This window comes from Eleginops maclovinus, chromosome 7 (assembly GCF_036324505.1).
Source record: "Eleginops maclovinus isolate JMC-PN-2008 ecotype Puerto Natales chromosome 7, JC_Emac_rtc_rv5, whole genome shotgun sequence".
Lineage (NCBI taxonomy): Eukaryota > Metazoa > Chordata > Actinopteri > Perciformes > Eleginopidae > Eleginops > Eleginops maclovinus.
In genome coordinates this window covers 12,627,856-12,652,879 of record NC_086355.1, presented here as the reverse complement: position 1 = coordinate 12,652,879, position 25,024 = coordinate 12,627,856, and the positions used below count along the sequence as shown (strand labels likewise).

The 25,024-nt window shown below is 40.7% G+C and overlaps 1 protein-coding gene across 1 annotated transcript; it reads left to right on the top strand.

Moving 5' to 3' along the window:
- Positions 1–12,267: 12,267 nt before the first annotated feature.
- On the top strand, positions 12,268–24,835 carry prpf40a (PRP40 pre-mRNA processing factor 40 homolog A). The gene is given in 28 exon segments (XM_063887847.1): positions 12,268–12,367; positions 13,651–13,731; positions 13,881–14,024; positions 15,395–15,478; positions 15,982–16,000; positions 16,109–16,128; positions 16,222–16,263; positions 16,427–16,537; positions 16,788–16,908; positions 17,132–17,156; positions 17,352–17,567; positions 17,785–17,890; positions 18,866–18,930; positions 19,025–19,189; positions 19,883–19,991; positions 20,895–21,045; positions 21,176–21,309; positions 21,848–21,962; positions 22,219–22,262; positions 22,264–22,311; positions 22,425–22,541; positions 22,791–22,928; positions 23,212–23,307; positions 23,385–23,471; positions 23,573–23,663; positions 23,752–23,813; positions 23,916–24,071; positions 24,268–24,835. Coding segments are annotated over 28 exon segments (2,640 nt in total). The 5' UTR covers positions 12,268–12,364; the 3' UTR covers positions 24,358–24,835.
- The last annotated feature ends 189 nt before the right edge of the window (positions 24,836–25,024 follow it).

The window sequence follows — 25,024 nt, the reverse complement described above, 5'->3', positions numbered from 1 at the left end:
CCTTTGAATGCAGGCTCTGATTACTGGCAGGTTGGACAGATATGACAGAAGGCAACTGACACTTTGAGATGCGCCAGGACAATGGAGTAGATCTGAGAGCTGGATGACAAACATTCAGCTGCGGCCTGTGTCTCTCTCAACGCTAGTTTTCATCTAGTCAAAGCATCCCATGCAGAGATAATAAATTGCTCTTCAAAGGATTGTTCTCTCCTTTCCAGCGCTTTATAACTGAATTAATGTCCCCAGTTCCTGACCTTTATTTCCATGTTCAGGTCTGGAGATAATAGGCATCACATCCTTCAAAGAATCGTATTATGGAAATGACCATGTTAGTGGACTTCTGAGTGGGTTTGCAGATTCAATAAGTGACCCCTTAAAAGTAGCTGATGCCACTCAAACAGTTAAGCCACCATCACTGATAACGCATGACATTTCAATCAGTACTAAAAACTCACTTACTGTATGTTAATCACATGTTATATGTGTGCTTTGTTTATTTCAATTATTGATGAATAAAAAATCTATGTTGATATAAATATGAAATAATATGTATGTATAGTTTTATCTGGTTGTTTCTTAAGACAATGGGATTCAAAACATAAAAGCCCAAAAAATATTTAATTAGTATGTATGCTGTTTGTATGCTTTATGGGCAGCAACAGGTCAATGCTTTTCTTTAAATACTTTTCGATACAGAATGGATCATCTATGCTTTCTCTGAGGGTCACACAGGACAACTTATCACAAAACATAACAACATTTCAAAATACAATAACATTCGAAAGAAATAAAATACGTTTTGCGCAAATTGCGAGCTGGGAGGCCTCACACCTACATCCTACATGACCCAACAGGAAGCCGGCTCTGTCACCTGGATGGCTTAGTGAACTTTTGTAGCAACTTGGGATTAAGTCTGAGGCTGATAATCGATTCCTGCCTTCCCTTCGGATGGACCAAGGAGTTGGTAATGGACGATGGGCCATAGATAGCACTGCTGCAAGGGAGTGTTGCGGTAGAGTGAATGAATCACATTAGTGCTGTATAGACCTTCAGACAGTGTTGTAACACACCATTCCCAAACACATTGAGGCATCCTTTATTTTCCAACTTCTCACTCATTTTGCAGTTGTAGCTAGTTATTCTTTGCTTTTAATGTAGTTGTTTCACAAAACACTAACTGATCCTTTGATAGTTTTCATTAGCTTCTGCTTTCATACTATCTGAAGTCATCTGTTGTTTTGAGCTTTGGTTTAATATCTCAGTGATATGTTACGGCTGGGTACGGCTCTGTGTAGCACAGGATGGTTTACTGCACATTTCTAAATAAATGTAGCACCACTGCTTGGATTCTCAGGGGAGCAGCTTCAGGAGCAGAGCCTACAAAATCAGCATAGGATTAACAATAAAAAGCAGTTAGCATAGATCATTTACAAGTTGTAAGGGTCCCTTTCCTCCATAAAATGTGGACCCTCTGTAACTGTTGTTGGATGCAAGAGAGTGTTTTCTGAAGTTAAAGCTTTTTATTCTTTGGTTGATTTCCTGACTGGTTGATTACACTTGTATTGTCTTTTTTATCATTAAAAGTAACCTAATTTTGTTTTAAAATGCAGAGTAATATTTAAAATATCTCTGTACTTACTGAATGTTTCTTTGTTTGAGAAAAGTGGCAATAGTCATAAATTAAATTTGCATTGATAAAAGGTCATTTGGTTCAAGACTGAATGGTTGACTTGCTTGACTGCAGTTATGCCATGTTTGACATACACAGAGATATTTGTTAGTCTACTTGTTTCCAGACTGCATTCATTTTTTGTAATGGAGCTGAACATATTTTATTTCAATGCGAAGCTATCTGTACTGATTTAGTCCCATGGCAGTAGGCTTTAACTCTGTATGGGAGCTGTGGAGCAGACACAGACATCCAGCAGTCCAACACAAAATATGGAAGGTAGATAAATATATATATTGTATCTTTAAAAGCCAGCACTTTTGAAAATCCTTTGATAATGTCTGAAATTATCTAAAAATGTTCAATTCAGATTTGTTTTGAAAGAGTTTAGTTTTAACCGAAAGCTAAGCTATATAGCTATAGCTACATAGGGAAATTTCTCAGGTTTACAGAACCCACATATGCAGTTTCAACACACTCATGTTAGAATTTCACAACTTATATGAATTGTATTGGTTGTTATTGTAAACTTTTTTACAGGTACTAATGCACAAAGATCTTTGCTGAGCATTGCTAAATGTCAAAAGCTAAATAACTTTTTTACCATGATATATTTTCCTCCTCTCACTGAGCTGTTTACTGTCTTTATTCATGATGACATAATGGTGCCATCGGGTCATTAATCGTTGGAAACTACCTCTCAAGATGATACAGTATGTGTCAGCTGGTGGAAGGTATACAAGATGTCAGCTATCATACACATCCTAGCCAACTTTTCTAGATGTTTGAGGAAGGTAATTACAGTATATGCTACAACTTTGAAATCAATTACAGTTATAATGTGCTTTGTCAACAAACGGACAAAATGCAGTTGAGATCGGATGTTGATGTCTTACCTAAACGCAATATGTTGTCATCAATCAGGTTTTAGTTTTTAAATGTCAGCGTAGAAGTTCTCCAAAACCTAACAAATTAATTATTTAACACAAAGCACGATCCTTTTCTAACCTTTATCAAGCCTTTTTAAAGGCTAAACCTAGAAAAACCTTTACCATAGCAGTATCAGATCATAATTAAATTTTTGAGGCAGTAATGTATGGTGGCTGACAGGATCAAACGCTCTGCAATGGCCTAAAACACTTACATTAAGAGAAACAGGCTGCTTAGCGATGTCATCTTGTAAGTAGTATGGACAGATCCTGCAAAGCAACACAGATAATGAAGACTCCAAACACAGCATCAAACACATTTGCAATCTAGGATTTGATATATTGAGATACTAAAAAGAAGAGCTGAAGGTAGCTCCATTTCAGGAGTATTGGCCGGCTGTGCAATATGGTTCGTCTAATTTGTGAGTTAATCAATATGATTAAATTGTACCACAAGAGACATTTCCTTGTTTTTCTTAATTGGCTGTTTATAAAATCCAATATCCAATTAAATGAAAATATCTATCAACGTTTTTTCCTGGTTTCCTCATTTGATTCACATAATTTTACAAAATCTCTGAAATATCTCAAAATGTATATTTTTTCATCTGTAATGAACATTCAAAGCAACTCTTGGTCAAGAAAGATTTAATTCAGAGACCATTCAAAAGTGGCCTCGAGATGAATCCATCTATATCAAACAGATATCCCAAAAGTTGAGTGCCTCAGGTAGATCTTGACCCAATGAAGTGAGAATGATATGGCTCAAGCAGAGGCAGTGACAAACAACTCTGCAATACTGTTCTAATTAAGTGCCTTTTTGAAGTCTGATAGGATAGACCTGTGTTATCAGAGCTTCTGAGAAACAACACAAAAGGATTGCTCCATGTTTGAAGTCAACAGGATTGCAGCAGGCTAAATGAGAGCCAGCGGAGGGATGGCTTCAGCCCAACTGTTTCCTGGAGATAAGGGAGAACAGAGCATTTGGGATGGAGCAAATTAAATAAGTCAGGCAAACAGAGAATGACAGTTTAACATGATATCTAATTAGCAATCAGGGATTGCCAGATGCAGACAAATTCAGGAGGGCACAATTTGGCTGAAATGTAGCAATGAAGAGTTTACAATTCACCACACCAGTAGAAACTTTTTCTTATTCAACGAGCAATTATAACGTTTTTAATAACGTTTTTAGAACGATATAACATTGAACATAACTGGCAATATGAACTGTTTGAAACTCCATGTTCCAATTAGGGGTGTCGGTATATATCGGTATTTACGGTAACCGTGATATTAAAATAAATAAATATTAACGATATGTAAATAATACACATATGATAATATCGTACATAATCCAAAACCAGTAACTATCTGGTTCAAACTACAACCAGTAGGTGGCGATAACGCTTCTTAACACTGGTTGCGCCACCCTGCCATAAAACAGAAAAAAGAACACGCGGTAACTAACTAGCTAGCAGCTAGCTACCAGCGCCATTGAAAAAGTCTCTAGCAGCTACTACCACAGTGTATGCTGTGTGGCCACTACTGTCGCGCAAAACCATGTTGGAGGAGATTACAGAGGAGAGCGAGACACTCGGGCACCTAAAAAGAGTTGCCTCGCCAGTGTGGGAGTTGTGTAGATTTCGTAAACGGGGTGTTAAGAGATAGAGACCCCAGTCTGCAAGAAGTGCCAAGCAACAGTAAGCGCAAAAGGGGGCAATGCTACCAACCTGTCCACCCACCTTCGTGTCGATCACCCTGCAGACTTCACCACGGTACAGATAGTAAGTTGCAGTTAGCTTGCTAGCCCAGAGACGATAAATGTTACATTACGGTCTTAGTTGTGTTAAAGCTTGGTTATCATAGCATAGACTAAACAGTATTTTCTCTCCCCTGGTTATTTGTTAGGCAGCCGCAGCGTCAAAGAAGCGACACAGCCAGGGAGTCAAGTCAGCTAACGGTATTTGAGTCAATGGATAAGAAAAGGAAAGTAGACATGGCTAGTGCATGTCAGAATGAAGCCATCACTAAATCAGGCCAGGGTGTAAAGCACTGATGACAACAGTTGCTCCAAAATACAAAATCCCAAGAAGGCCACAGTTTTTGTTGTTGTTTTTGTACGCGAGACACAAAATGCACAATAACCTAACGAATTTGAGATGAATTTGACCTATTGCATTTGTATTATTGTTATTGTTATTATTATTATTGTTGTTATTGTTATTATGTTAACGTTTTCTATAGATATCGCGATAATATCGTTATCGTGAATTATTTTGGCCACCATAACCGTGGAGTGAAAATCTGATATTTTGACAGCCCTAGTTCCTATGCAAGTCAAAGTGCAAAAAGCAAATAATGGGTCAGGACAAAGGGATGTGTGCCGAAATTATCATTTGATACTTATATAAAAAAATGTAGGACCCTTAATGATAATACCCCTTCACTACTTGGGGAGAAATTGCTTTGACGTCTCATGACTTATTATTTATAAATCTTAGAAAAGAGCTTAGAACAACATGAGATTGTTTCATTACATTACAATGACGGCTTAAGGTATCAATTTATCAATCACATTATCAAATGTGTCAGCAAGTTAAAGTGGTGTGTGTGTGTGGGTGTGTGTGTGGGGGGGGGGGGGGTTTAAATGGAGCCGCCCCACATGAGCTTCAGACATAAAGATGTTATTTTTGCCTACGCTCAAAGTTTCCATCAGGTTTTTGGCATTTGATTAATGTGCAGCAAACTCTGCATACTCATTACAGATTGGGAGCAGGTGCTTTCATCTAACTGAATATCATAATGCTCATTCAGTCACACCATATCTGGGGGTGCAATGTGTCCGTCTGGCTCATTGAGGGTCTCATAAGACCCAAGGAGGCTTTGAAATTGAGTATACAATGTAGGTCAGAAAGTATAGCAACAAGAACAAACTCAAATACATTTCTAAATGTTTGGTATGGAAGGCACGATTTCTCGTTGGTGGCAGTGCTGTTACTTCCACTAAATCATCCATCCCAACTCTGGCTTCCTTCCTTAAAACTGAATCACCTGGCTTCAGGAGGCAGAGTGGGCCATACCATCTCAAATCTATGCTCCTGATGGCCAATGATGACAGCCATTTAATTGGCTGATAACAAGTGGGGGGTCTTACATACTAACACATCAATGTATATGCTGTTAGTGACATTTAATTTAAATCGACCATGGTCCAATTAACAATTTAATGATGCATACAAGAGAGGCCACTCACACAATTACACTGCTGTTTTTTTACAAGGTGTTAAATGTCAGTTAATCAAAAGTTGTTTATTTAATTAAAAGTGTCTGGCCTCACTGTGCGGTATTGTGTAATATAAAATGATGCACCTATATACAGTCATGCTTGCGGCTCTCTTAAAGGCTGTACTCGGGCACAGCGGCTTAAGTAATTAGTTTACAAATACTTGCTTATTAGCACCAAACACCAAGTAAAGCTCAGATTGAAATCCATTGCAATGACACGTGTGTATTTGGTACAAAACAGAGGAATCAGACAAATACATTCTTTTAGCTTACCGTAGCATTGGAGTAATGTCAACAATTCATCCTGCAGGGAACAGTTGTACCAAATGATGTGGCAATTTTTCTTTTGCTGTCATTCAGTTTCAAACAAAACCACAAACTTCAACCTCATGGAGGTCCCTGTAGAGGTAAGATATCACCAAGATACAACACCCTCACCAGGAGAAATGTTTTGGGGGACCATCCAGCAGATGGTAAGATATTTCAATCTAGTGGACAGACTGGCAAACAGGTCCCTTGTTGTTTTTTGACCAAACAAAAACTTGCATATCAAGGCCTCTTTATTTCTCTCAATACAGGAAACCTTCATATATTCAAAGATTTTATTTAGTTAACTTTTTACAACCAAACTGCTAAACAAATAGTTTTCTTCTCTTGTGGACAATGTGGTCAATCTTGCATGTCTAATTGGTATTGCCAGATGTGTGAAAGCATTCCAGTGTGTTACAGAATTGTCCTTTTTGCATAACAGATGTGAAATGTTGAATTTCTTTTATTCGTATCTATCTCCTGTTTGCCAAGTGCTTTGGGAATCAACAAGGTGTAGTGAACCTGCCATCGATGCCCCATTTTACAGTACACTTCCCACCAAGGCCCCCGCCTGGGATCTGTGTCTCGTTCCACACCTGATGTTGATTCCCCACCTGATCTCAGCAGTCTCTCAAAAACAACCACGCTCAGTTTCACAAGCAGATGCCACCTCAAACCTACAGACAACTCATGTCTCCCTCCTCGGATTGTTTGCACTGTGCCGAGATGACTCAGACGCAATTAGATTCATAAAGTTTAGTCAGCATCATTATCATCATGGCGTAATTCTGTCTGATTGACAGGCAGGGTATTACACACAGACAAATGAGCACTGTAATAGCTAATTGACCGCTTATTCATGTCCTGAACACAATGTTCTGTGGAGAGGGGAGGGACTGCACAACCGCCATCACATTAAACACAAGTCAATGTGGAAATCAATTCTGTAGATTTTTCTCTTCCTTTGAGTATGAAAGTCCTATGCTGTTCCTTGGAGATAGGACTATTAATATCAGATGGGTTTATATGAACTATTCTCTTGAAAGCTGCCTATATTTCAAAGTAATCTTGCCATTGCAGCATGGTGAGTGTGGTTAAAAGCCAAAGCTGATCCAGAGATTACACTGTAATTTACTCACTCTCCATTGAGATAAGCTGAAAAATCCAGTGGCTAAAATATTTATCCTGCGTTTGAACACAAGTTCCCATAACTATTAGTATATGTGATGCTGCACTTAGTGGAGCGCTTATATTTTAATTAGACATGTGACATTAAGCACAAAGTTGTAATGCGTGGCTGCATACATACATTTAAATAAAGTGCCTCTCATATGAGATATTTTACAGTGCTGATAAACTGATTTAAAAGGCTGCACTGAAGGAATGAAAATTAGCAGTGTACTGTATGTTCATGGTGTGATGAAGTAAATAAGCAAGGTAGCTCACCCAGTAGAGTTGGCTCAAAATGTTCTATGCTGAATCCTTACCACACTGAGCAGGTTTCAAATCTGAACCCCATATCCTGTCTCAGTCCTAACTATCCAATAGACTGTGACTACAGTCAACAATGGTATTTGGTTTATTCAAAATGTAAATCATTCCGAGCAGGTAGACAAACATTTTTTTTTGTACTCCTCAAATATGACACTTTAAACAAAATCACTTGTGCAAAACGGGTGGCTATACTTAGTTGAAATTGTATATACATTAAGTGTTTGAGGAATGGATGTTATGCTGAAAAAGTTACTTAAAAATGTGATTTGAGCAGCACCAAGGTAGCATTCACAAGCTGCCTTCAGAAAATAAAACATACACAGCCTTATTACAACAGGATATTCTTGAGGACATTTTAAACGAAGGACATGTAGCATTAAGTCCGTTTTTGTAGACAGCTATTACACATAAATCCCCTAGTATCATCTTTGTGCTCCTGCTGCTGCTCACTTTTTCTAGCCATTTGCTCTCATTACAGGCCACAGACTCAACCAGTGCTCACAGCTGGACATCAGTCCTCAAATTTAAACCACACATCATCTTCACTCCCACCAATGTATGTCAAGCGTACCATATTTTATGCCATGTCCCAAAATGGAAAAGGTTAAATATATTGCACGTACTGACTGATTAGGATTAAGGGCAATTCAATTTCAGTAACTAAAATAGCAATTTAAATAATTGTGATCATGTCGTGTAAGCAAGAACAAGTCTGTTAAAGGCAGTCATTTCAAATCAAACCTGGCACAAGGCATCAGCCGTACGCGAGCAAGCGTGTGTGTGTTTGTTTGCGTGTGTGACACTTTGTTTTTATGTCCATCTCTCCTAAACACATGCAGCCTTTTCTGAGTGACAACCTGTCAGCAGATGCCTGAGCAATTCTATTTATGACAGATGACAATGCCTCTCAGATGCTCTCAAAGTGCTTACATAGCAAGTGCTGAGCACAACGTCAGGATTATCTGATAAACGAAGGTCCCAGGTTTCCAAGTTGCTCAGATGACAAAACTTTTTCATATTTACAGTAAAGTATGAAAAGTGTAGGACTGGCTTAAACTATAGTGTCTGACATTGACAGTGACATTAAGCCGTTGTGTCTTACGGTACTTACTTTTTTTCGCTCTGGCGTCATTCTTCAAGGTTTTCTTTTAATCCCAATCAGATAAAGCTTAAAAATGTGGTGTGTGTGTGTGTGTGTGTGTGTGTGTGTGTGTGTGTGTGTGTGTGTGTGTGTGTGTGTGTGTGTGTGTGTGTGTGTGTGTGTGTGTGTGTGTGTGTGTGTGTCACTGCAAAGAGGAAGTACAGTAGACCCTCTGACCTAAACCACTGATGTCCATAAAATCAGCATCTCTTTCATAAGAAGAGACTGTGAATAGCTTGTACTGCAATCAACAGCTTTGTATGTCTGAGTGTGATAATTACAACCCAGAGATGAATTTCATAAAGAAAAATGTCTCGACTCCTGACAGAAAATTGCTGTGCAGAGTCTTATGTAGTCAAGGTTCACATTTGTGATGCAGTGTTTGATAGAAATCAGTGCCATGTAAAGTTGCAAATAAACCAGACTGCATGTATCATGTAGTAAATGTCTAATATTGGATTCTTTTTGAGGTCATGCTTCCATTGATCATGTGGCACGGCGGTCAATAATTACCCAGAGGACAATTATGTTTTCAGACAAAACATATCCCCCTCAAGCAGCAACACAAAGAGATAGAGAAGTCATTTCCAGATCTATGCACGCTACAGCAATATAGTGCCTCATTTCTCAACATAAACCACACTACACAATGCTAACTAAATTACAGATTATATTACTCTTAAACTGGGGTTCAAGTAAGAGAGAAAATGATCAAGTCATGTGAACACCAAAATCTTAACCACATGAAAGAGGTTTTATGAATCATCAAATAAAATGTTCCGTTGCAACAATTTCCTCACAGAAACCTCTATTATGTAAAGTAACTGTGGTCGGAAGAATAAGATAAGAGACTCATATGACCTCATTAAGATCTGTTTTGCGCCTTTGCCTTTAAAGAGGGAATTGAAAAAGCATGCCGCAAATGTATTACTGTGTGTTGTTGATAGTTAATGTGGCCGTTGTTGACAGTAAGCCAATCGTTAGATGACAGAAGAGCTGGCTGTAAGGCAGGTCAGCTGCACGCTGGACTCAAAGCTCACTGGATGAAATGGCCAGAGGCAAACATTGACTGCCTCATGTATTGTCAATCAATCACACACACTACAATGGGGCACATGTAAACTGTGGATGTATACATAGAACACTAAAGCATGTAAAAATACTGCAATCATCTAGAGTGTATGGTTGAGAAATGGTTCCGGCATTAGTATTGTCTATAAGCTTCATAAATAAACGATGATGGTGAGATCAATACGATTGAGACTCCAAAATATTAAGTCAGAGTAATATTTGATTTGTTTGACACATTTTTTATTGACTCCTATTTGGAAAATCCTTTTTTCAAGGTAATCTACGGTGAGGGTCTGGACATACTTTGAGCTGAGGGAGAGCGCCCCTGCTGTTCATATCAGGGATAAGAATTCAGACTCTAGAAGTGTTCGTGATTTCCTAATTATTTCCACTTCTAGCTATTTGAAATCAAAACTGTCTTCTTAATGATTTTATGGAAAATGCGTTTTGTTGAGGTCCGAATCGATTTGTTGACATTATGCAATTTTTGATGAAGCTTATGAAATTTTTCTATGTCATGATTGCCATAAAATCCATATCAAATGTACATATAATGCAAATGAAATGATGTTTAAATATATCTAGTCTGCTATCATAAATTAGCAAATAGTTTAAGAGGAAAGACTTTTTTGAGTCAATTTCTCATAAAACTGGAAGGCCTCAACAACATGCCCTGTTAACGTTTCAGTTTTTTCTCCAATAGACCTAAGTTCAACAATGTTTTTAAATAACCCTTCTTTCTAATCATTCAGTCCATCTGAAAACATGTGCAGCTATGCAACTGTGCTGATTCATGGCTTGCCTTATGTTTGTTTGTTTGTTTGTTTGTTTCCCTAAAGGAAGAAGTGATGCTCTGTGGTTGACTGACTTCCATCATTATGATGAAGCTCTATCCATCACTGCCCCTTGCTGTCGCCTTGTTGTCTTTAAGGCTTGTTAAGAGAATGGATAGGGAATTCTCCTGCACTTGTCAGTAAATACATCAGAGTTTATTGCAGTCTACCTCGAGTGTGGGCTCATCTGTTTCCCATCTCTATGTTGCATGCTTCACACGGCAATAGCACTTTGAATCCCAGGGACCACACCACAGTGAGCAACACTGAGCAGCTTATAGGTAAGCTGCACATCTGTAATATCTGCTTTTCATTTTTTTTAAATCTTGAATAAATACAGTCATATAATATATCCAAGATTCTACCGAACACAAACTAAATCAATTTGTTCATAGGCCATCAAGCTAATGTTCTGTTTGAATAACCCTCATAATGGTTGAGATACTGCTTTTATGTAGAAAATAAATATTTTATGACCGGACTGCAGGAGCAAGAAAACGGGGGAAGAATGATAGCCATGAGATGTGCGCTTAAAGAAGGGGAAAAGAAAAGTGAGTGGACTGAGAAATGTATAATTTACCCCAATCATTGGGAATCATTCCAGCTATACAGTGCCAGGAGAACTGTGTCGCAGAAGACAATAATTGGAAAATCACCACCACTTCTCCAAATGATCCCCAATACACCAAGGTAATTTTTCTGTGTCTGAACACCATGCTACTCCAGCTCCAGAAATGGACCACTGTGATAAGAGCTTAAAGAACAGGAAAGAAAATGACTCATTGTAACAGAATAAAGAATAACTTTTTTGGCAAAGAATTTTGTATCATGAACATGTCAGTAGATTAAGGATTGCAAATAAGTGAAAAGATAAAATGTCATATTGACATTTAAGAAATAGGCTTCAATGTGACACCGTTCCATAATCATTAATGACGCAGTACCAAGTATCACTTAACATGCCTGTAATGGAAGATAATGGAAATAGTCTTTGCAAGCCATATAAGAGGACTTCCTGTTCTCATTAGTCTACACCAAAAAAAAAAGACCTCTTTGTCTACAGTAAATTGCCTAATTTGGCCATTGTATACATCAATGACTTAGGGATTTAAGGAGGTTTTTACTGAGAGGAAGGAGAACCTTCATCACATTTTCAGTTATACACATCTACACCTGGAAGCTGTCCACAGCAAGCACAGTCTAATCTACTGTCCACTAAACAGGGATCTTTCTATCTTTAAAAGAAAGATGGAACTTTATTATTAAATTGTATTGTATTGAATGAAAAAATTATTAGCCTAAGTATGTCAATGAAATAAATAGATGTATCTATAAAATTAATCCTGCTATAAAAGGGTGAGGCAAAACGTATAAAATGTCAATAAAAACGTAGTTTTCTATAAAGTTTTTAAGGTAAAAAAATGAATGTCGTTAATTTGATTCAGGGGCAATCTTTATTGTTTTCTCAAACCCAAACAGCATGGTCAGAGGATTGCGCAGTTCTGCACATTACTGCCGCAGGATGATGCTGCAGAGTATTTACCTTTGACCTCTCTTCGGTGTACGGAGTTGAACCAATCGCTGAGCTCGTTGTTGAGAAGTTTCTCGGAGGTCTATACCCCTCGTCAACATGGTGAGTACAATTCATTCAACAAAATAGCATATTTACAATTAATTTAAAGCCAGTAAATGTGAGAAGTGTTCGTGTTGTTATTTCGTGTTCAAAATATAACCGGCTCTTTTCTTCATGATGCCTTAATAATGTTTATTGTTCTATAGCATCATAGGTTAGCTTGTCGTGTTAGCGCTGAGCTAATACAGCGGCACACATATCGTCATGGTTCCGACTATGTCCTGGAACTAGTATTACAATAAAATAAAGATGGACACTTATAACATGTCAATTAGCTTTCTTTCTTTATATAATTAGTAAATACGTCTAACGGTGCTCATAGACTTAAACCAAAGGGTGAAAAAAGTGTTTAGCGAACTGAATAGTTGGCTAACTAGCTATGTAACTCACGTTAGCTATACGCCAACCATTATTATTCTCCAGGAGTTAGACAGTCTGCAGTCTTTCATTACTAGCAGCATCTTACACTTGCAGTTACCTAACAAGTGTGCATCACTCTGGGGCAATTATGAGTTTTTGTTATTGCATGTAACGAAACAATTGTGTTATTGCTGAAATTAACGCCAAATAAAATGGGCAAATACAAACAAGTAACCTCCAGTTAGTCAAACACTGCTAACGTTATAGCTAATTATAAGTTAGGAGTTTCAATGGTAACGTTTGTAATTCCTGGTATTGTTTTACTTAGGACTAAATGTTATGTAAAGTTCCGTATACCTTTTTATAATGGAGTCCAATATTAGCTTCAATAATATGAAAAATATTTTTCATGAGGTTATGGATTATAAAAGGCAATTCAAAGTGCTTTCCATAGGCAATAACACATAATAATAATAATAATAATAATAATAATAATAATAATGATAATGATAATAATAATAACGAAGAAAGGTTTTCAGCCTTGATCTACAAGAACCCAAGGTTGGGGTCGATATATATAAAATATATTTCATAGATCTTTGCAGTTAAATAATTTTGTTCAAAGTCGCACACATCCTCATGAACCTTTATAATGTTGACATATTGTTCAAACTTTTTTTGAGGTGTTGATTTCACCCGATGGTCATTGCGGAAGCAGTATTCTTTTGGCCATTAAAAATGTGGAATAATACGTACTTTTGTTAACCTAATTAATTAAGTAATGCATGATCAATAGTTATTATTATCTTACTTATGACTGCAACAGATATATTGTTGCAAACAAATGTAATTCGCCAACGTTTTAAAGTTTTAGGACACATTTGAGTTCACTAACTCTGTGTGGTGTTTCTTATTCATCACAGTCTTCATCGGATGCCAATAATGGCCCGAGCCAAGCGCCACCTTATGCGGGTGTACCGCCCTCAGGGATACCCCCCCAATTTGTAAGTCAGTGACGGATAAGTTTATGACAATTACCTTTCCAACTCTTGTTGCCAGTCGTCATACAGGGTTGAAATAAGACTGATAAATATTAACGGTCTTGTTTAATGTAATCTAATGCACCTCTTCTTTTTGATATTCATTGGTGTAGATGGGACCACCAGGAATACCGCCTCATTACCCCCCCATTGGAATGCCACCCATGGGACAGCGACCACCCAGCATGACTCCTATGCCTCCTGGTATAATCCCCCCTGGTATAATGCCACCAATGGGGGCACCACCAATGGGACAGGTGAGTCTTGGAGGAAGCTTGTAAATTTGTTTTTGTTTAGTTTGGGTTTGTTAGTTCTAAGAGATAGACAGCCTGTGTGTCTGCTGCTTCTCTCACTCCAGTATTTATCCTGCTCCTAATTGTGCCTGTCAGGATAATAACGTTGTGGACTCATCTTTTGATATATGGATATGACTGAACTTCCCATCTGCCAAATGTTTATTAATTATTCATATCCAGTATTTCTCAACAGAGCTAGAGAGTGCATTGTATTTTTCATCTTGACTGTGTAGTTTTATTGTTTCATTTATACAAGAAAGTGTTTTTAACAAACTACTTCACAGGACTCACCTGGGAAATACAAGGTCATTGTTATTTTGATGGGTGTATTATTAGTATTGTTATTATTGCTACAATATTCTCATTATATCATTGGCTTAAAATGTTTTTTAGAAAAGACTATAAAGTTTATCGTAATTATTTCTTGGACAATATTTTGTCCAACAAAAGTAGTGTGCAGACTCGTGAGTTAAACAAAGACCTAGCGTTAGTGATTAAAACGACAAATCAAGATGACAGGTGTAATAGCTTTATCGGTCAAACCACTGTTTTTAAAAAAGAAATCACTTTTGATGTCACTGCTTAGGAACTGACAGTACAGAAAAGTTTTGATTCTCTAGTGTAACTTTTGACCCACTGTAAGTTCCTTGTGATTTTCCTGCAATGTGGGATAAAACTTTATGGATAATTCACTGTTTGTCTACTTTAAATTAAAGTGCCAGCTAACTTGGCAAAATGGACTTCTTTACAACCTTTTTCGGCCTCAGTTATTACGTTAGTGAGCACTATCATAAAAGAAAGATCAAATGTACAATCCAAGGTTATAAAGTGACTCAATAACTCAATCATGTTTTGGTTACTTTTGTGTTTTCTAAAGCACTCTGCACTGCTGATGAGCATTAAACACATCAGTTGAGAGAAGATGTTTTTCGCTGATTCTTTTAAACCTCATCTGATCGAGTTCGTCACATTTTTCATTTCTTTAATTATTCAATTATTCTATTTTTAAAACTAAAATAGGTTTCATATAGCAAGCACATGTGGTGCTGTCGTGTATATTAATAGGTGTGATTTTGTTACGGGGGGGGGGGGTGTTTGAACAAGGTGCCAGTGCCACAAGTCTAGAAAAGGTGGCGAGTGGATGTGTGTGTTGCTGCTTCACAGATTGCAAGCTGTGGCATCACACCATTAAATCAGAGCAGCAGACTCCGTCTCTCAGCAGCTCTTCCACTCAGACGCACCGGTCGTCTCACGCTGGGTCTCAATGCTGCTCCCTGCACTGGGCGCTATGGAAATGCCAGATGAATATTTCATGATGCTTCTTTTTTTAGATGCCAGGCATGATGCCTCCTATGATGCCAGCGATGATGATGCACCCTCGCATGCCAGCTGCGGCTGTCCAACCGACAGGACCGGTAACCCTCCTCACTACTCATCCCATCAGTGCTCCGTTTAACACTTCTTAAAAATACACGACAATCTGTGGAATATGCCGAGTTGGACATTAAATGATGTCATTCAATAAAATGAGAGAACAAAATTAAATGAGGTGGCCGATCAAAAGAAAATGACCAGCTGCGTGCATTATGTTCCTTGTTGAGACTTTCTGTTTTGGCGGTGAATTACTAAACATAATAAAACACAGGTTCATTTTTCTGCTGTGTTAACAAGTTATGCAAATGAGCAATCTGAGTTATTTATTGTGACATCATCCCGGCAGTTTTAGAGATTGTAAGACATCTACTCGATCATCACAATTATATATTCGCTTCTGCAGGGTGTGGAGTTTGGTTCTCATTAGGAGCGATTAGTCAGGCGCCATGCTTTGTGAATTATGACTCTATCTGATCCAGCGTTCCAGTGTTGTGAGTGATTCTTGCAGAAATAATCCACTAATCAAAATGTTTTTTTTCCACAGCCTGGTGTTGACTCCGCAGGTAAGATCCTTAGTTTGTCACTTTACTTAAAATTCATGTTCTTACCTATGTTGCATTCATAAAAAAAAAAACAGCATCTGACATATTTATTTATTCTTATCCTCACAGCTGCTGCACCGGGAACAGCTGTAAGTGCAACATCATTTTAACAATTCAAATGTATTTATAGCTTTAATCATTAGTTCCAGTGTAACTTTGAATGACTTATTTTGTCCCTGCAGAGTACCACGAATGGATCTCCACACGAAGATCAGCAAAAGAAGGTTCGTGTGAATATATAAGAGATAAATATGTGTACAAAATAAATAAAAGGAACAATATTGTAGCTTCTAGTTGGACACATTGACAAATGTCATGTCGTTTCCTGCTTTGTTTGTTTTTTTAACAGGGAAACACTGACTTATTTATTGTGTTTGTCCCCGTCAGAAGTCCCTGTGGACGGAACACAAATCTCTGGACGGGAAGACCTATTTTTACAACACAGAAACCAAGCAGTCCACATGGGAGAAACCAGAAGATCTCAAATCTCCTGCGGAGGTACAAACACTCTACACTCACACAACACGATGAATGGCTGTTATGTTCCTCCAAGAATCATCCACAAACTGTAATTCATCTAATTGTAAAAGTCCCAGAATCCGAGAAATACAGTTAGATTCAGGATGTGTATTATAATAATATGGTTACAAAACATGTTTTAAAAGTATCTTTACTTGGATTTCAAAATCACACTCGTGATCTCTGTGCATTATATCACAACCTAAATACTTTCCCTTCTGTCCTTCAGCAAATGTTGTCTAAATGCCCCTGGAAGGAGTACAAGTCGGACACAGGGAAGCCTTACTATTACAACTCTCAGACAAAGGAGTCCAGATGGACCAAACCCAAAGACCTGGAGGATCTGGAAGGTAAAGAGCTGCTGCCTGAGGTCCAACCTGTAGCAGCGGGATGGATGGTTGTTTGACGAATAACACATTAGAGGGGGGTGATCATCATTGATGTACAGACACAGGGAGCACAAACACAGAAGTGGCTCCAACAGGGCGTTCCTCTCTGTGCTTTTTCCTAATCTGCAGCTCACTTTGAAATGAAACAAGTTCCCTAACAGCTTTCTCCTTCTGTCTGTTCCAGCTATGATCAAAGCAGAGGAGAATGGGTAAGCACTTCCTGCTTTACAGCTCCACTATGAAATATAAACAACAAATACAGCGGCTATTGCAAACATTTCCTCCCTCTACAATATCAAACATGTGAATGTATTTATAGGATTTCATGTAGTATGTGCCAGCCACTGTGTCCTGCTCTGCCTCCCGTCCTGCGGCGTGGATTGACCCGTTGTGCTTTATTTCAGCACGGCAGAGGCCATGGCTCCCGGCACCACAGCCGCTCCTGCAGCGCAAGCAGATAATGGAGCCGCTATGGCAACCGTAATGGAGGCGGAAGCTGCAGCAGCGGCCTCAGAGGAGCTATTGGCTCAGGTTGCCATGCATCAAACGACTGAGGTCAAGACTGCAGACGCACCTGTGGCTCCCTCTGAGCTCTCCGCCACCACAGAGCCAGCAGCCAGGTACAGACCCGGCCTCCAGCACTCAGACTCCATAATCATCGAGTCAAACCCAGACACGTAATGGCTCTGGCTTTAAGTACACAGCACTTTTCCCACTTAATGTACTCATGGAGGAGGAGGGCTATTCCTGGGGTCATAAATCCATCCAACCCAGCGTCTTTAATGCTTCATGCAAACATGGCTCCCTTAATGCATCAACATCTGCTTCTGCCCTCAGCATGGAAGCCACTAAAGAAGAGCGGCCAGAGCTCCAGAAGAAAACCTACAAATGGAACACGAAGGAGGAGGCCAAGCAGGCGTTCAAAGAGCTGCTGAAGGAGAAGGTGAGTCCTGCCGGCAGACGGGGGGGGGGGGGGAACATGGAGAACCAGAGGTCCACACAGTGAGAGCAGCGGCCCAATGCAGCCTGTAATTCTGAAGATATTTTAGTTTCATATAAACTGAAAAATAAAAAAAATATTTTGGATGCTTTATCAAAATTTGTAAAGCGCATTAATCATTTATTCAGATCAAATGCCCAATTGTTTAATTTTTAAGAGATGTTATATTAATAAAATTTAAATCTAGAAGGTTTGTTTTTGAGGTTATTTTTGTCTCATCAGTCTCCATGCCTGATGTGTTTACCAGCACATGCTAGAAAGTGATCTGCATCTAATCCCCCCCCCCCCCCCCCCTCCAATGAGCCCCTGGGAGGTCTTCACTCAATTGTTCAGCTTCCCCCTCTTGTTGCCGTGGATATGTTGTGTGGCGAGGTGGCCTAACCACCTACCTGCGCCGCTGCTATATTTAGGCTCTTTTTAATTTTCTGCTCAAAGCTCTCCTCTGAGATTGCTCGCCATTTCCTGCAAGATCCTAATGGCTCCATCCTCATGATTAGCTTTATTGGATCAAAGGCGAGGCGCTGGCTGGGATTAAGACGCCGAGAGACGGGGGCACGCCTGAGTGCGTTACAATAACTGTGGCGATTTCACCAGACGGAGGCATGCGCTGGAATCAGTTCATAATGGATGGAGTCGCTCCCTGATAGGAAGGGCCCTTACATCAGTCCTCAGCAGCACTTTGAGTTATTGCCTCCCTACACCGCTTAACCATCTATTAGTCATTAAGGAAATGTGTTGACCTCCATGAGATAAAGCAGCAGCACTCGTTGTTCCTCCGCCTGCCCTACTTTCTCCTCCTAACAAAGAGCATTGAAAAAAATCAATTTTCCCTTCTGTCGTTTAAATGTGTTGGAAATGTAACATGTCAGTTTAAGAGTGAATGTCTTCATGATTTTGAGTTGTGCTCTCTGTTTTCAGGGTGTGTCCTCAAACTCCTCCTGGGAGCAGGCTATGAAAATGATCATCAACGATCCTCGCTACAGGTAAGCTTTCCCCCCGGGAGCAGTTCATCCTGTTTACAGAAGCAGCCGGTAACGATGCCCTTCTCACCTCCATTTCTCCCTTTCCTTAACAAAGTGCACTCCCCAAACTGAGTGAGAAGAAACAGGCCTTCAACGCCTACAAAGTCCAAACGGAGAAGGAAGAGAAGGAAGAGGCCAGGATTAAATACAAGGAGTCCAAAGAGACCTTCCAGAGGTTCTTGGAGAACCACGACAAGATGACCTCCACCACCAGATACAAGTGAGGGCCGATCTGACCTCTCAAAGGGTCTCTGTGGTCTGTGGCTCTCTGTGATTATGCAAATGGTATCGCTGAAAGGTCAAATCTGAGTCGTGCAGTTCCAGCATGCTTCGCTTCCTCTCGAAACACTTTGACCCGTCAGCTGTTGTCACGCTGTTTACATAACACCTGTCATTTACAGTTTAGAGAGAGTTACTGGACTCTGAGTGGTTGATGTCAGGGCTCTCACACACAAACAGGAAACAGATCTACAACTTAATGAAGCTTCTTTCTACTAACTTTTAAACTAACGTGGGGGGGGGGGACTGATGGACGGGTGACCTTGATAGCCAGCCGCTTCCAGAGCTGCTCTGGCACTGGGGCTGTGATCTGGGCTGACACACAACAGGCAGCTGGTGCGTGCGTGCGTGCGTGTGTGCGTGTCTGTCTGTCTGTCTGTATGTCTGTCTGTCACCGGACTTTTAATACCTTATTTTACAACAGTAATCTGCCCTGCCTTACCATCAGGTTTTATTGCACATCCTCAAAGATTCCCATTTCTTTTTTACATCCGACACATTCTCCCTCGGTCCGTCTTTAGGCTCGCACTCCGCATGAAACAGGCGTGTTGAAAGAACATTTGGGCTGTGAAATGCTGCCCTCATGTGGTTTATTTTGTGTGTGTGTGTGTGTGTGTGTGTATTTGCAATCCAGGAAAGCGGAGCAGATGTTCAATGAGCAGGAGGTGTGGAGCTGTGTGCCAGAGAGAGACCGGCTGGAGATCTACGAAGACGTTCTGTTCTACCTCGCTAAGAAGGAGAAGGTGAGCCTTACCCCTGAGAGTCTGAGGATATCAGGCTGCATGCTCCTCAGGGTGTGGTATTAACCCTTGGGGGTCCCAGCCCTTTTTTATGTTTGGCTTGCCTGTTTTTTTTGTTGATAAAAATGCTTTTAACAGTTGACCCCTGTGCTGTAATGTACATACTGTTAAGCATAACAAGCTAAGCTATCAGCTGTAGGCTACAGGGATGTCACATGTACGTGCAAATAGTAATGACAGTAATGACACCATTATTACAAAAGGAAAAGCCAGAGGAAAATGTTGTCACTCAGAAATGTATTCAAATCCCACAGTGGAAAGTAGTCTGCACGTCTCTAGACATCAGAAAATAGTTCTTGGTGACCATATTTCAAAGCACCAAAATGTATCTGCAATATTTACAAAAAAAGTCATTTAGCTTTTTATCAAGAAGGTTAGTTGTGCCATCCCTCAAAGCAGTTTCTGTCAGAAGCAAACCAGAGGGCCCCGGTGCACTGTCCACCTTCAGTGGGGTCACTGGCTGGCCTTCATGAACTAAAAACTACAAAAGCATAATTAGATCTCCAACCTCTATCTAACTCCTAGAACACCTAAATGTACTTCCAACATGGATAAATGTTTATAAATTCTTCCATTGTTTGTTTCTACCCTTCCTGAAAAAACATCCTTTTTCTAGAATAGATTACAATCCCCTGAAAATGGTACAAACAAGCGGCAACATGTACGATGAAGGTGTGGTGCTGGGCTACATCGTGCAAGTGAAAAAGCTCGCTCCGTGGCAGAGATATTCCTGCGAGAGTGTGCCAAACTTTTTTATCTTCTTCAGCCAGGACACGAAAGAGCTAACCCTCATCGGGGCTCTGAACCCTGGCAGCACTAACATCCTTTCTCTGAACATGTGTTCAGGAGCAAGCAAAGCAGCTGAGGAAGAGGAACTGGGAAGCTCTGAAGAACATCTTGGACAACATGGCCAACGTGACCTACCGCACCACCTGGTCGGAGGCCCAGCAGTACCTGCTCGACAACCCCACCTTCGCTGAGGACGAGGAGCTGCAGAGTACGAGAGCAGATCTTTCTTTACCTGCTCTGATTTGAGACTCTCTCAGTTTATTTAAATCCCCACAGTTCTCTTGGTGTGTGAACTGTTCCCGGTGGTCCCGGCTGACTGTGTGTTTCCCCGCTCACAGATATGGACAAAGAGGACGCCCTCATCTGTTTTGACGAGCACATCCGGGCGCTGGAAAAGGAGGAGGAGGAGGAGAAACAGAAGACTCTTCTCAGGGAGAGGAGGCGACAGCGCAAGAACAGAGAGTCTTTCCAGGTGAGGGGGACAGAGAGGGCGAAGCATGAGCCTCTTAAAACTCCCCGAGTCAGAGAAAGAAGTGTTGATTTTACACGTGCGATGCTGCTCAAACGCTAGGAAACAGGATGAGTTTGGATACTCGAGAAGCAACCCTCAGGTCTGAAAGTGATCCAATGCGAAAACGGCCTTAAACCTTCCTGACTCCACTTCTCACTTAATGTATTAGTTCAATAACATGAGTTATGGTCTCAATCGTTAGTCTGTTTTTAACACAGCATGATGTTCATTTTATAATTGGCCCCATTCAGGGTACAGTAGTATGCACAGCTGTCGAGGGACTTGCAGAAAGAGACATCCTCAGAGAGAGAGTTCATCACTGCTTCAATCTTATATAGGAGTTATGTAGAAAAGTCATAATAATACAATAATAATAATCTAACTCCACCTCAGAGAATGGACCCCTCCCCTCTGTACCTCCGTTGACTGTTTATTTTGTTACTCACTCACTCACTCACTCACTCACTCACTCACTCACTCTCTCTCGCTCTTATCTCAGAAATTCCTCGACGAGCTCCACGACCACGGTCATCTGCACTCCATGTCCGCCTGGATGGAGATGTACCCGACCCTGAGCTCAGACATCCGCTTCGCCAACATGCTGGGCCAGCCGGGTAGGACAGCCGCCACCAACACATTCACGCACACGGCCTGACATGTCCACATGAGCCGAATGCTCTGCAGCACATGACAGGAACACAGAAATAAAAGCACACACCGCTCGACTTGTAAATACTGTATGACGCTCTGCAGGGCACTGTGGATTGCTTTTACTTGTCTCATTTTACATTTGTATAGATATTTAAACATTAAGCGAAACCATCAGCACACAGATTCCTGTTTCATTGAGTCTTCTCCTCCGTCCGGCAGGCTCCACTCCTCTAGATCTGTTCAAGTTCTATGTAGAAGACTTGAAAGGCGCGCTACCACGATGAGAAGAGGATCATCAAAGATATTCTGAAGGTAAGATCTGTTTGCTTCCTTATATCTGCCAGTGTCATAGGAATCATCACTATGTGTTTCTGCTGAGATATTCTCTTATTTCCTGTTCATGTCCTGCTCCCTCTGTGCCGCAGGACAAAGGCTTCCTGGTGGAGGTCAACACCACCTTCGAGGACTTTGGATCCGTCATCAGCTCAGACAAGAGAGCCACCACGCTGGACGCAGGAAACATCAAGCTGGCCTTCAACAGCGTAAGGCCGCTGTCCTACACATGTACTTCATATCATAGTTCATTAAGAACAAGACAGATGCTCCTAAACAAATTTATTCTCAGGAAAAGTCTTGAATAAATTATTGTAAGTCTAAATATAGAGAAAAACTGGTATTTTAGTTCATGAAAAGCTTATTATTTAAACTTGTTCACGGCTTATCTCTCTGTGCCTGACCTTTACTGTTTTAATGATGGACATGAATTCATTCTGCAACCTCTCCCTGCACAGTTACTGGAGAAGGCTGAGGCCAGAGAGAGGGAGCGAGAGAAGGAGGAGGCCAGGAAGATGAAGAGGAAAGAAGCAGCCTTCAAAAACATGCTGAAGCTGGCCACCCCCCCTCTGGAGCCGGAGACCACATGGGAGGGGGTAAGTCCTAGGAAACCATCTTTGTGCTTGCAAAGCACCAGCTGTTTCTGTTTACATCGCTCTCCTTTATCTTTGGTTAGCATAGGCTGCGCGTTGTCCCAGAGCTCGGTAGCACTTGGTCTTTCAAGTGCTACAAGGTGTCCCTGAGCAAGGCACCGTTCCCTACACTGCTTCCAGGGGGCCGTACATAATGGCCCACTGCTCCTAACACTAGGCTGGGTCAAATGCATTCTGTGGAGCTCATAAAATAATTCAGATTTCCTTATTTGATTTGTGATTTCAGATCCGAGACAGATTCCTGAAGGAGTCTGCGTTTGAAGACGTGACTCTGGAGTCGGAGAGGAAAAGGATATTCAAAGACTTCATGCATGTCTTGGAGGTATGTTTGTGACAGTGGGATTTACCGTGGGGACGATGTTTACCATGGCCTGTCTTAACCCTGTCTCTGCTCCACAGCATGAATGCCAACACCACCATTCCAAAACAAAGAAGCACTCCAAGAAGTCCAAGAAGCACCACAGGAAGCGCTCCCGCTCCCGATCGGTTAGTAGTCCTCGCCGCTGTGCCGGGAAAGAAATCCCTCTGCCTCCATCCCAGCGCTCCCCCCTCATTACTCTCTCATTTCCTCCCCTTTAATGTTCCAGGGCTCGGAGTCTGAGGAAGATGAATACCACAAGAAGAAAAAGAGGTCTCAGTCAAAGTCTCCCTCTGAACGCTCGTCCACCGGAGAGTCCGGTGAGTGGATTCAAAGCTCCAGATATTTATTTTATCCCTGAGGGAAGGACTGCAGGTCTGTGACATTCACTGACCTTCTCTCCAACAGAGAGGAGCTATAAGAAATCCAAGAAGCACAAGAAGAAGGGGAAGAAGAGACGCCACAAGTCTGTGAGTACACAGGAGGACTCCTAAAGCATGTGTTGTGTTTACATGTATGTGTTACGTGTATGTTGTGTTAGCATGTGCACTAACGGTGATTATAACCACCAGGGATCGCCGGACTCTGACACTGAGAAGAAAGGGAGGGAGCGCGACGGGAAGCGGGAGAAGGACTTAGAGAAAGATAAAGAGAACGACAAGTCCCGGGGGAAATCTCGCTCGGACTCTAAACAGAAGTCCCCTAAAAGAAAACCGGCAAAGGAGGAGGTCGGTGTCCTAAAAGAATGAAATATACTCTAACAAAGGGATATTTGAATGGCTGTTATTGTTTGGAGGCTCAGCTGGTTAAAGTGACCACGTAGAGATGTATTGTTAGCCATTGGGGGAGGAAATCACAAGTGAACACTCACTTTCATCTTTACACCAGTTCCTCATTGTTTATGTCTGTGTGTTCTGTGCTCAGGGCGGCTGGGATACCTCAGGCAGCGAGCTGAGCGAAGGAGAGCTGGAGAAGAGGAGACGGACTTTACTGGAGCAGCTCGATGCCCCTTGATGATCAGACGTCTTTGTATTTGTACACTTCTACAATATGCATTCCCCTCCAAGCTGGCCTGACTGTCGGTGGACTGTGAGAGCTTCCATCGCTCTCCAGTATTTATGGGGGTGCGCCACTGAGCTTATTTGGTGACTAATTTGATTTCAGGAAACTGATCAGCTGATCCACCTGCTAATGTCAGGTTGTCTTTTTGTTGCTTTCGTTAGTATTTTTAGTTGACTGTAGCTGTACATGTTGTTCATCGCCAATCATTTTTATATTCAATTAAAAGTATATCCTGGATGTCACACTGACTGTCTTTCACCTGGCGGAATAGCGTAAGAGGGAATAGGTTCTAGGACAACATATCTTATTCATCCTCAGATAATTTTTTTAATCTGGTCTTAACTGCAGCGAGTCGAACATAAAGCTATCAATTGGAGCATCTGTTCAAATGGAAACATTATTGAATGCAATAAAATACTTTTTAAATGGATTATGTTTGTAAATGGATTTCAATAAGGTCAAAGGCTCGAATATTGAAGTATGAGTCAGGCGTATAGCACCACCAAATCTTTCATCTTTCATCTTTCCAAACCCTCCAGTATCTGGAAATCTTTAAAATGTGTTGAGTGTTAGTCATCATCCATTTCAACCATGACGACCGTTTCAGAAAGAAGAAAAT